Raw genomic sequence first — 12,459 nt, 5'->3', positions numbered from 1 at the left:
AGGTTGGGGGGGTAATGCCTGGGGAGGGTGGAATTTGGGAGGGGACAGTGCACAACACAGAGATAATGCCATAGAGTCTGCCCTCCAACACTGCCACTTTATCCAGGGAAACTGATCTCTATAGATCGGACACCAGTTGTAAGTCTGGGATAATGCCAGGGCCCACCTGGAAGTTGGCAACCCTAGCCCCTGAGTGGTATCCATACAGATTGATTCCTACCATTAAGAACATAAGAGAAGTCATGTTGGATCAGGCCAATGGCCCATCCAGTCCAACACTCTGTGTCACACAGTGGCCAAAAAAAAAAATTATACACACACACACACACACACACACACATATATATATATATATATATATATATATATATATATATATATATATATATATACACACGCTGTGGCTAATAGCCACTGATGGACCTCTGCTCCATATTTTTATCTAACCCCCTCTTGAAGCTGCCTATGCTTGTAGCCGCCACCACCTCCTCCTGTGGCAGTGAATTCCACATGTTAATCACCCTTTGGGTGAAGAAGTACTTCCTTTTATGCATTTTAACCAGACTGCTCAGCAATTTCATCAAATGCCCACGAGTTCTTGTATTGTGAAAAAAGGAGAAAAGTACTTCTTTCTCTGCTTTCTCCATCCCATGCATTATCTTGTAAACCTCTATCATGTCACCCCGCAGTCGACGTTTCTCCAAGCTAAAGAGCCCCAAGCGTTTTAACCTTTCTTCATAGGGAAAGTGTCCAACCCTTTAATCATTCTAGTTGCCCTTTTCTGGACTTTTCCAATGCTATAATATCCTTTTTGAGGTGCGGTGACCAGAATTGCACACAGTATTCCAAATGAGACCGCACCATCGATTTATACAGGGGTATTATGATACTGGCTGATTTGTTTTCAATTCCCTTCCTAATAATTCCCAGCATGGTGTTAGCCTTTTTTATTGCAATCGCACACTGTCTTGACATTTTCAGTGAGTTATCTACCACGACTCCAAGATCTCTCTCTTGGTCAGTCTCTGCCAGTTCACACCCCCATCAACTTGTATTTGTAGCTGGGATTCTTGGCTCCAATGTGCATTACTTTGCACTTGGCCACATTGAACCTCATCTGCTGTGTTGACGCCCACTCACCCAGCCTCAACCATTAGAATAGCTCAGCACTTATCTAGCACGTAGGACTGTTTAAAGGGACTCCTATCAACTATTTGGTGAATATGCATAAAACAACCCTGCAAGGTAGGCCTGTACTTATCGTATGGCATTGACTGGAGGAGGGCAGAACCTTGTGTATCGCTTTATTGGAGGAAGGGTAGGGCGAAAATATGAAAAGAGTTAATTGCAGAACTAATTCTATGATTCCTGGCTTAGCTGCAAAGCCACTGCACTGTGAGCTTTCTTTCTTACCATGGGAGTCCCAATAATGCCTCTCTCAAGAGCAGAGGGTCAAATGATTTGGTTCAGAGGAAACTTCCAGTTGAGAAATCTGTAGGGTGTTTGTGGGGGGGGTGTATTTCTTTTCCCATTTTGCGCTGGAGGAAATGTAACTGTTAAGGTCAGCAGCAGAGTCTTATCTTGATCTCCCAGGAAGAATATTACAGACAGTTAAAAGATCTACCTTATGAGGAACAGGTGACTAGGTGATAAATATTAAAGACTGGGAGAGGAGTAGTGAGACATATGGAAGCTTGTAAAATGACACAATGGGCGGAGAAGGCCTTTGGTCACAGATCAACTCACCAGCTGAGGAAACCACCCTAAGAATTATTGAAAAGTCTTACCTATTACCACCTCTTTTGCTGCCAGTATAGGTTCTTGTCTCACATAATACATAATCTGTAACTGGTCTGTTTCTGAAGATGTTGGACTCAGCCTCTGCTAGATTATTTTTTTAAAAACCCAAACACTATTTTTGCATCCCTACTTTGAATAGAGGTGTTTTTTATTGGGGGGGGGGGAAGGTTTTGGTGGTTTTGCATTTTTAATAACTGGTATATTCAGAAAGCAGCACCACATTTTTGGAATATAAAAGAAGCATGTTTGTCTTCTGAAAACTGGGTACAGAGAACTATAATACATAATCTGTAACTGGTCTGTTTCTGAAGATGTTGGACTCAGCCTCTGCTAGATCATTTTTTTAAAAACCCAAACACTATTTTTGCATCCCTACTTTGAATAGAAGTGTTTTTTATTGGGGGGGGGGAAGGTTTTGGTGGTTTTGCATTTTTAATAACTGGTATATTCGGAAAGCAGCACCACATTTTTGGAATATAAAAGAAGCATGTTTGTCTTCTGAAAACTGGGTACAGAGAACTATGATAGAAAAAACATTTTAATCAGATTTGGGGGTGAGATCACCATTTCCTCCAGATGTATATAAATCTTCCCAAATTTCACAGAGGAATTTTTTCCAGAGTTAGCTAATTTGAAGTGGGACTCTTTTCCATGTGAAATCTAATGAAAATCTGTTGATAATCTATAATATTATAAAACATGGAGTACCACTACTAATCCCACCGTTATCATTCTGGAATTTTGTAGAGCCAAATTATAGCTTAGATTTTGAACATCAGAAATTCAGATTCAAACCACTCAGATTCAAACCATTCAGCTTTGTAAACAGGGGTCCTGTGTAGCACCTCAAAGACTAGCAACATTTAGTCCACTATAAACTTTTTTGAGTCAGAGTTAACTTCCTCAGATGCTCTACTTTGAGACTCACTGGGTAGGCAAGCATGGAAGAATTCAGTGTATGGAACTAGGCCAGGTTGCTTGTCCTTCTAAACTGTACTGTCAAACTAGTTCTCCTTGACCAGATCGACAATCCAAAGCTTACACAAACTCTAAACTGCCACCAGCTGGTTCTTTTAGACAGTCAGCACAGCCTTATTATAATCTTTCTATAAAAGGAGAAAAAGAAACCCAATATTAGCTGTGCTGCAAACCTTGTAACAGAGCTAGAGTGGCAAAAGGCAAAATAAAAATGGAAAGCACACAAACAGTTCTACATGGCTACTTCCAGATATAAATCCAGGCAGGACCAATTATTATTTACAGACATGAACATGGAACACTTTCAAGATGGCCTCCATTATATATGCTTCCAAACAAAGAAGATGCAGAAGTTCAGCCATGTTGACTGAGCTCTCTGAATGGCTCAGTTTAAAAAGTCTACAAACAGCAAAGAAAAGAATCAAATCAATCTCTTCCACCTGGAGATCAGTTATAATAGCAGGATATCTCCAGCCACCACCTGAGGATTGGCAACTCTGCACTGACCTTTATTTTTGTTGCTTATGTAGAAACTAGGATGAGTGTGTATTCTGTGGTATCTTAGTATTTCTATATGATATAAACTTCAACCCAATAGAAAGGTAGGATTGAAACAGCTGCGGTCCAGTTGGCCAGGCTGCCATGGACTACCTATAGGGGGAATGAGGTGAAGTTTGAATACACCTATGGATTTACAGTGGGGTAGAGCTTCACTGTATATAACTGGGTCTGGGGGTTTGCCATGCTTGTAATAGTTATGCTGAATCACTAGTAAAAGATGCTGATCACTACTGTGGGAGTCCTCATTATTTCCATCAAACCCAGTATTTAATATAAATCATCTGAAACTAGTGGTATGTAGTGTAATGGCCAAGTTTGCATAGGACACAAAAATTATTCAGGATGGTGAAAAACAAGGCTGTGAAGAGCTCCAAGAAGACTTCCACAAACTGAGTGAGTTCAGTTTTGGTAAATGTAAGGGGATGAACATTAGGACAAAAAATCCCACCTTCAACTTGCTGAGACTTGAGAGCGGAAAAGATCGTGCAGTCATAGTGGATAGCTCAATGAAAGTGTCAACCCAATGTGCTGCAGCAGTGAAAAAGGCAAACACTATGTTAAGGATTATGAAGAAAGGGATTGAGACTAAAATGGCGGATATTGTAATGCCCCTGTATAGATCTATGGTACAGCCTCATTTGTAATACTATGTACAGTTCTGGTCATTATATCTCCAAAAGAATACTGCAGAGCTGGAAAAAGTGCAGAGGAGGGCAAGAATCTGGAATTTTTCAGTTTGGAAAAAAAAGATGACTTGGAGGGGAGAGAGTCTGGTCAGTTTCAACTGTGGGGGTTTCCCTCTTTGTCTGCATTCTTTTCTGTTTCCTTTTGTTCAAGGAACTAATGCTAATATGCTTGTGCAAAACCTGAATCATGAGGATTTAAATGGAAGGCATTTGGTAGATGCTACTGCACAGCTGCAAAAGGGCCACTGCATAATAAAATTAAAAAAAACTTTGGGTGCCACTCCCCCACATCAGAACTGATGTTGCACCCTGATTTAGAAAAGTGCATTTTAAAAAAAATTGTAGCTGCAGAATAAATACACAGGAGGAAAAAGAACTGTGCATAAGGTGGGCACAGAATCCAAAACCAAGATGAAAGGCATGCTGCTCTGAAAAATCTTCAGTAAGACGTGTGTGCATAATAGGCCAATGAGAACTTTTTCTCCCTCTCCCAAAATACTAGAACTCAGGGGCATCCAATGAAGCGGACAGGCAATAGATTCAGGATGGACAAAAGGATATACTACTTTACATAGAAAATGATTAAAATGTGGAATTCGCTGCCAGAGGATGTTGTGATAGCCACAAGAATAAACAGCTTTAAAAGGGGATTAAATAGATTCACAGAGGATAAGTCATAGTGATTGAAGGGAACTCCCACATTCACGGAGGATAAATTGTGGTGACTGAGGGGAATTCCCACATTCAGAGGCACTAATCCTCAGAATACCAGAGCCTGGAGGCAGTACCAGGTGAAAGTCTGTGCCTCTACGCCCTGTTGTTGGCGGTCCAGAAGAACTGGTTGGCTATTGTGTGAGTCAGGATGCTGGACTGAATGGACCATTGGCCTGATCCAGCAGGACTCTTCTTACATTCATGTAAAAATGCCCTCCAAGCCAGAAAGCAGCCTATCTGGGGGAAAGCGTTTAGATAAACCTTTAGCAATCCACGCTAATTTCCATTTCCAGAGAATGATTAATGTAGGGGAACTTTGAAAAATGTAACCCCCTTCCCCTGTAGTCTGACATGGCACGCTCCATTCTGCGACCGCTGCAACCTATTTTTTCATTGCGCTGCATAAGCGGAGTGTATTGTTGCCGAAGCTTTCCAGAGCCAGGGCTATTTCATTCTTATAATAACTGTCTGAAAAACCGTGTCTGCAGAGTTCATAGTTCTAGCCCCAACCCCGCTTTTTTGCAATCTTGGATTTGGTTTGCTGTTGCATGGCTTTCATTTCAGTAGCACTCCGCGCTGACAAGGGTTAACGTTTTTTAAAAAACCAAATAATTTTTTTTTTAAACCTCGCTGCCATCTCCTTCGCTTTCTGAAAAACAGTTTCTGGACCTGAAGTCTCCTAAAACTAATCGGAGGAGCGTGGATAAAGAGGCGATGAGGAAGCCAAATGCTTTCTGCACTTTGTCAGAGTTCCTCTAGGCACATGCGGTGGCCGGTGGAAAAAAACAAACAGCAGAGCTCCTGAACACAAGCCTGACCAACAAAACATAAGTTTGAATCCTTGTACACTTCCCTTGCTATTAGCTTTCTTGCTAAGGCTGCATATCCCATCGACCGGGAGGATGGCCCCCCCACCACCCTGGGGGACAGAACACAAAGCCGGCTCCAGAAGGAGAACCCGCAGTTCCACTATTCCCACAAGGCTCCGGGGGAGGTCGGCGAAAGTGCGCCCAAGACAGGAGGACAAGGACTCCGTTTCCCAAAGTACCCCTTTGTGACCGTACCGGAAGCGGCGCTTACTGGAGGGTGGCTTAAAGCGGAAGCGCGGAGCTGGGGCGGGGCAGGGCATCAGTTCCATTCAGGCCCCGCTTGACGCGCAGACCAAGCCGAAGTCGCCGCTGAGGAAGCTTAGACTGCGAGGAGCTGCTCTAGAAGGACCTCCGCCGCCTATCCACCCTTCCTCCTTCCCTCCCTCGCCCACAGCACCATGGTAAGAACCTGTGCCCCCCGGCCTCTCGCCCCTCCCGCAATAGCCGCCATCTTGTCTCCTGGCCGCCATTTTGTGGGGGGCTCCTGGGGGCCCCTTCCCCGCCTGTTGGAGGGGGTGTTAAAATGCGCTTCTCCCTTCACCTGAGCGTCGCCTCTGCAGCCTTCTTACTAGTCACGTGGCTGTTGGGAGGGGGCGATTAAGAAGGGAGGGGGCGACCCCCTAGTTTGCTCCCTCTCTGCTATTCCTTCAGCACCCCAAATTTGGGGACCTTTTCCTGCGTTCTGAGGTTGGAATCCAGAAAGTCGAGCTCCGACTATGAGCCTTCTTCCTTTCGCGCTTGCATTAGCTTTTGTTCTTGCATTTGTAAGTCTGGGAGGGGAATATGGAAATTTTGGCTCACGTTATTTCCCCTTGTCTCCTTTTCCTTCCTTTCTAGGGCCCCCTCTCCCCGCCCTTTGGTCTAACAAGCATCCTTTGCAAGCAATGCAAAACTGCAGAGGGTAGGCTGATGCTGCTGTCATTTAGTCTAGGGCTCGCACCCGGTGGGGGTGGGGTGAACCTGCAAATCATTCTCGCCCCAGCATATGCTAATCGGAGCCCTAGATGTAGTCTTCCTCAACAGCTTCCCTTGTGCAGTGGTTTCCACTTTGTGCTGCCTCAGCTACTCCTGAGCTACTAGCTTGCCAAAACTCCTTTCAGTCCTGGAAAGAGAACCGCGGAGGTCTGCGTTTGTAGTAGGTGCTCCCCCCCATACTGAAATGCTTTCTCATGGGTTGAACTTGAAATCTATCCCCAATGTACACTCTGTCTTTTCCCCAAGATGCTATTAACTAAGGCTGTCTCCTTTTTCAGTGATGGGACTTTATAGCAATTGTGCATTTCATGTCAAAAGCTGCTAGGTACTCAGACTAATGTAACTGACAAAGGGAACATCATGCTATTCCTGGTTTCCCTTTCTGCTGGCTTTTCAGCCCTCCTCTGCTGCCCCCCTCCTTTGGGCCATGCAGTACAATTCGACTTCCTTTTCTGGAGCTGGTACCCAAGACAAGGAGCCGCCTCCCGGTAGCGTGGCTGCTCTTATGCTGTAGCTTGTTCTCTTCCACCTTGCTTTCTTTTCACCCCATAAATGAGGTAATGAACCAACTTTCCTTTCAGCTCGTTTTCTGGAGTGTTCCATAAAGAGCACTGCTCTTCAGAACTGGTTATGAATATATATGAACATCTGAAGCTGTCTTATACTGAATCAGACCTTTGGTCCATCGAAGTCAGTATTGTCTACTCGGACTGGCAGCAGCTCTTCAGATTCTCAAGCAGAGGTTTTTCACACCTACTTTTCTGGACCATTTTTAGTTAGAGGTGTTGGAGATTGAACCTGGGACCTTCTGCTTACCAAGCAGATGCTCTACCACTGAGCCACCGTCCCAACCCTGATATTGCCTATGTGTGCCGTTCCATATTATGACAGGTGGGAACTGACAGAACTGTTTTCCTGTATGCGGTCGTTACAGGAATGCTGCCTCTGTGCCCTTTTTAAAGGATAATTGAGGGCTTTGTTTGGAAGTTGTCCAACTTTTTACAAGGATGCCTCAAAATGTTGACACATTAGAATCAAGCACTAGTCACAGCATTGAGCAGGATGGGGGTAGCTAGGGAATGTTCAGACACCAGCAATCTTTAGTTTTCTCAGCTGATAGTTAAAATTCTGGCTAGCTTTGGTAGCCCAAAATCTTCTTGCCCTAATCCTGTTTGTTGAGTTTGTGAAATCTTGTTCTGAGTTTGTTTGCTGAGTTTGTGAAAGAAGTTCTTCAGTGATGCTCTGATCACTTCTGCAGTGCAAAAAAGAAGGGCAGAGGCTAGTTTGACATACCGTGTGCATTTGCAGTATAGCCATAGGATGGTTCCCTTTGCCTGTTCCAAGCTCAAGAGAATTGCTTAAGCCTTGTCTCCTTCATCTGATGAGGCTTTCTTGTTGCAATCAGGCATTCATAGGCCTTCATTTTTGAGCTTTCCTTGGACATTACACCCTGGTGCTGGTTACTGTGGTGACTCCAACGTGGCCACTGCTGAACCCCATTCCTTCTCCTTGGCAGGCATCTGGTGTAGCTGTTTCTGATGGAGTCATCAAAGTCTTCAATGACATGAAAGTTCGTAAGGCTTCCACCCCAGAGGAGGTGAAAAAACGCAAGAAGGCTGTGCTCTTCTGCCTGAGTGAAGACAAGAAGACCATTATCCTGGAAGAGGGAAAGGAGATTCTGGTGGGAGATGTTGGGGACACCGTTGATGACCCATACCTGCATTTTGTCAAGATGCTGCCTGACCGTGACTGTCGCTATGCTCTCTATGATGCCACCTATGAGACCAAGGAGAGCAAAAAGGAAGACCTCGTCTTTATCTTCTGGTGAGGAACTCTTTCTCCTCTTCCAAGTTGGTACCAAGACTTTTCTCATTCTGATGCTTTCTCAGAATCTTAAGCATGGCTCCATATTTCTTCGAAATTTCAATATTAACAGGGGTGGCCAACGGTAGCTCTACAGATGTTTTTTTGCCTACCCCAACCCTTGGCCATGCTGGCTGGGGCTGATGGGAGTTGTAGGCAAAAAACATCTGGAGAGCTACCGTTGGCCACCCCTGCAATATAATATCTTACTGTGGTTGAGATTCTATTCCAGAGTCTCTTTCAGGCTGGTGAGAAAGTGACAGAAGGCATGGCAGAGGACTGCTTTGTCACCAGTTCCCCAGCAGCTGCCTACCCAGCCTTGCTTCCAGGTCTCTGTAAGCAGCTTATTCTGTATCTCATGCACTGCTGAATGTTCTTCGCTGTGAGGTGTGGGAGAAGTACTGAACCAAGAGTAGTTCCTATTTCAGAATAAGTTGAGGACAGGCCCCTTGTAAGTAGGAGGTTACTGGAGTGGAGGGCCCAGAGCTTTTCCATTGTGTGGTGGTTCAGAGAGGTTTGATTCTGGAGAACTGGGTTTGATTCTGGGTTTGATTCTGCACTCCTCCAGCTGAGTGACCTTGGATCAGGCACAGTTCTGTCAGAACTCTCAGCCCCACCAACATCACAAGGTGTCTCTTATGGAGAGAAGAAGGGAAGGCAATTGTACACCACCTCGTAGGATAGAAAAAAGCATGTTATAAAGACCAATCTATTTCTTCAGTGTAGCTCTGGGGTTTTCCTCCTGGTTGTAGCATTCTTGGAAGGCTGTTTATATTGAGGACAAGGTGTCAATTTCCACAGTTTGTGAATCTTGGGAATATAGAATAGGATATGCCACAATCCCAGATATCTCTAGCACCCAGTGAGTGCATGCTGGCATTAATGTCTGCAGTAAGGACAAGAAATGTAGATAGAGGTAGGTCAGGTGTGAACGTGTTGCTCCCTTCCCACCCAGTAGCGTTGTGGTTGCTTTTAGAAGATCACCCAAGCTGACATCATGGGCATATAGAAGCTTTGTGCCGTATGGTACTTTTTGTTCAAATACTTAATTGTAGTGTTGCGAGAGTGCATTAACTGTGTAATGTTTAACTCTGGAAACTGCATTGCACACCACTAAGGAATGCGACTACATACATACTAATGAGTGTTTTGTGTGTGTTCTTACATTTGTTGGGAACCATGTTCTAAAAGATACATGCAGTATACTTGAGGGTACAGATGTTAAAAGGAAATAGATGAGGGCTCCTTGTCTGAGGAATTATCTCTTTGACTTGGGGGTTAGCAGGCAGTAACAGCCACAGGCTGTCCCCTTCTGTATTCAGGCCTGTTTGCTGGCCAGAAACCTGTTCCTTTAGACTGCAAGCTGTTCCTCCTCTGCTCCAGAGTTGAGTTGCTGTGGCTCCTGTTGTACTAAGGTTGCTGTTCTCTACCTACAGGGCGCCTGAGTGTGCCCCCCTCAAGAGCAAGATGATTTATGCCAGTTCTAAGGATGCCATCAAGAAGAAACTTACAGGTGAGCAAACATGGATATAATCCAGGGATGCTGATACTATTTCCAATGTTTGACCCCATGTCTCAATACTGTGTTGCCTGAAAGCCATGAAGTGGCTTGTGGCTCAGCCCTGGAGCGCTAGGCTTGTGCAGACTGCTTCATCGCTCACTGCATCCTGTCATTTGAGATTAGCAGGCTGCGAACACTTCTGGTGGGCAGTGCCTGTGGAGCATTTTGATGCCATGACTCCTAATTTTGTGTAATTATAGCACTAGATTTTAAGAAGTACCTTATACTGTATTTGTCCCTCAACAAATGCTAGTTGCTATAAGCTGAAGTTGGGAGCCAGCTTTGTGTCAAGTCCAGAAGGGCTTCAAATACAGTTTTGTGGCACTGCTCCATGCGGTTGGTCTGGTCTTTTTAGCTCTTGCCTTTTTTATCTTTCAGAGGATCACTTTAAAAAAAAATCCGAACCTTAGTCTCTAGGATTTGTGCAGCAGTTAGGTGGGCAGAATGGCTGCAGATGCTCTGAACTGAATTGCAGGCTGGGCCCAAATAACAAGCACCCTTCTGTTGCTGAGAGTTGGATGGTGAAGGGCTGGGGTGGGGGGAGGTTCCCCATCAGTTGTGGTTTTTAGCCAACCCTTCCTCCAAAGAGCTGTGGGTTATAGGCTTAGCTATTCTGACGTGGTGTGTTCTGACCAGTAACTTCAAGTTTCCAGCTGGCTTCTTACAAGAGATGGCAGTGTAACTGAGGGTAGGCCAAATACAGGGGTAAAGGATGGATAACTTTCTGCTTGTTGCTGCTCTGGTGACTCTCCCAACCCCTTCCTTCAGGATGAGATTGCTGTTCAGTTCTGCTGGCTGAGAATGGTTCCCCCCCCCCCCCGAGCAGTCTTTGTTCTGTCTCCAGGCAGCTAGCATCAGGGGTGGATGGGAAGGAGGGGAGGAAAGCGCTAGATTACCAAGACAGCACTGGGAAACTGCCTGTTCACTTCCCACCTCTTTATTTTCTTCCCTTTGCAGGGATCAAACACGAATTGCAAGCAAACTGCTACGAGGAAGTGAAGGACCGCTGTACCCTGGCGGAAAAATTGGGCGGCAGTGCCGTCACCAGCTTGGAGGGCAAGCCCTTGTGAGCCCCCTCCCCTGTTGTGCCAGTGTCTTCGGAGCTTCCATGTTAATGGCCCTGTGCTACCGTTTTTGGGTTGGTGGGCGGGATGTGGGGTGGGCTCCTCCTTTTTAGTTACGTTCCAGTTCTCTGCCTTTTCATCTTCACCTGTCTGGTGCTCCCCTCCTGTAAAAGCAGCTGCCCCCCAACCTTGCAGCTGCTGTTGAAACTTGCCAAACCATCGACAACTCTTCTCTCACGCCTCCCCACTCCTTTCCAGGCCCAGTCTTTCAACTGACATTCCTCTCTGGGCCCCAGTCCTTGGCTGCCTCCTTTGCCCCTCCCCCTCTGTGGGACCATCTGATTTTCTCCATTCCAGCCATGGGACCACTCCAAGCAGGACTCTGCTCCTGGCCAAGGCTTCAAGGGGGAGAGGGCATCTGAAGGCCAGGGGGTCTGCGGGCCCCTCCTCATTCCAAAATCAGTCCCATCATGCCTGATGTGTAAATTTTTTTTTATTGGTTCCTCTCTGTGTGTTTGGAAAATCATGTGGAATGGCAGCTGCGTTCCCTCCCCTCTTCCCCTGACCAACCCCCCCCCTCCTTATCTGCCATAGTGGCTTTGTGCTTGTCTGTAGTACTGTGTATAAATGAGATATTGTGGAGAAAAGTTGCGCCCATCTCAATGTTGGGGGTGGAATTGCCCCACCCAGTGGAACTTAACAAAATATGGAAGCAGCACCAATAATGACCTTCAATTAAAAAACAAAAATTAATGCTATTCTGGTGTCTGCTGCTCCTTTCTCACCTGAGCTGGGGTGGGGGGAAAAGTGGGGCAGAGTACATGAAGCACATGGTTTGTTTGTTTTTTAACTTGGTGCTAAAATATTCCAGAGCTTGTGCCAAGGTATGTGAATGAACTCCTGCCAGTTGACTAAATATGCACATTTTGCTCAAATGGAAACCCTGGGAAAGCAGGAGAGCTGAACCAATGTTTAACCCAGCATGGTTGGGAAGTACTGTTAGCCTAAACCTGCTTCTGTATAACTTAAAGAAGCATGAGGATCAAACCAGCTTAACAAAACTGTTGCTTTCAGTCTCGAATCCACAGAGTAACGAAGCCTGCTTGTAGCCCAGTAGTTTAGGATGGATAGCCAAAGCCCTCAAGTTGAGCAAAATGGAGTAGAACACCGACAGGGCCGGCCCTGCCACTAGGCAAACTAGGTGATTGCTTAGGGTGCTGGCTTTCTGGGGGGTGACAAATTGTGTGTCCCCCATGTGGCTCAGTGACATTAGCAGTGGAGAGGGGGGAGCTAGAAGTTAGCCTTGCCTAGGGTACCAGACGGCTTAGGGCTGGCCCTGAACACCGACATTCTATTTTTCACCTTTGCTTCCTCGCCAACCCTACAGT

The 12,459-nt window shown here is 45.6% G+C and overlaps 1 protein-coding gene across 1 annotated transcript; it reads left to right on the top strand.

Annotated features, from left to right (window-relative positions):
- The first annotated feature begins 5,767 nt into the window (after window positions 1-5,767).
- Window positions 5,768-11,829, top strand: CFL1 (cofilin 1). Its single transcript, XM_060252223.1, has 4 exons — window positions 5,768-6,009; window positions 8,100-8,407; window positions 9,883-9,959; window positions 10,965-11,829. Exons 1-4 carry the CDS (start codon window positions 6,007-6,009, stop codon window positions 11,075-11,077), a joined length of 501 nt encoding a protein of 166 aa, XP_060108206.1. The 5' UTR covers window positions 5,768-6,006; the 3' UTR covers window positions 11,078-11,829.
- Window positions 11,830-12,459: the final 630 nt, after the last annotated feature.

The sequence above is a fragment of the Heteronotia binoei genome, chromosome 1 (genome assembly GCF_032191835.1).
Source record: "Heteronotia binoei isolate CCM8104 ecotype False Entrance Well chromosome 1, APGP_CSIRO_Hbin_v1, whole genome shotgun sequence".
In the NCBI taxonomy this organism is placed as follows: Eukaryota; Metazoa; Chordata; class Lepidosauria; order Squamata; family Gekkonidae; genus Heteronotia; species Heteronotia binoei.
The sequence above is the reverse complement of the archived record's forward strand: the minus strand, read 5'-3'. Positions and strand labels throughout refer to the sequence as shown.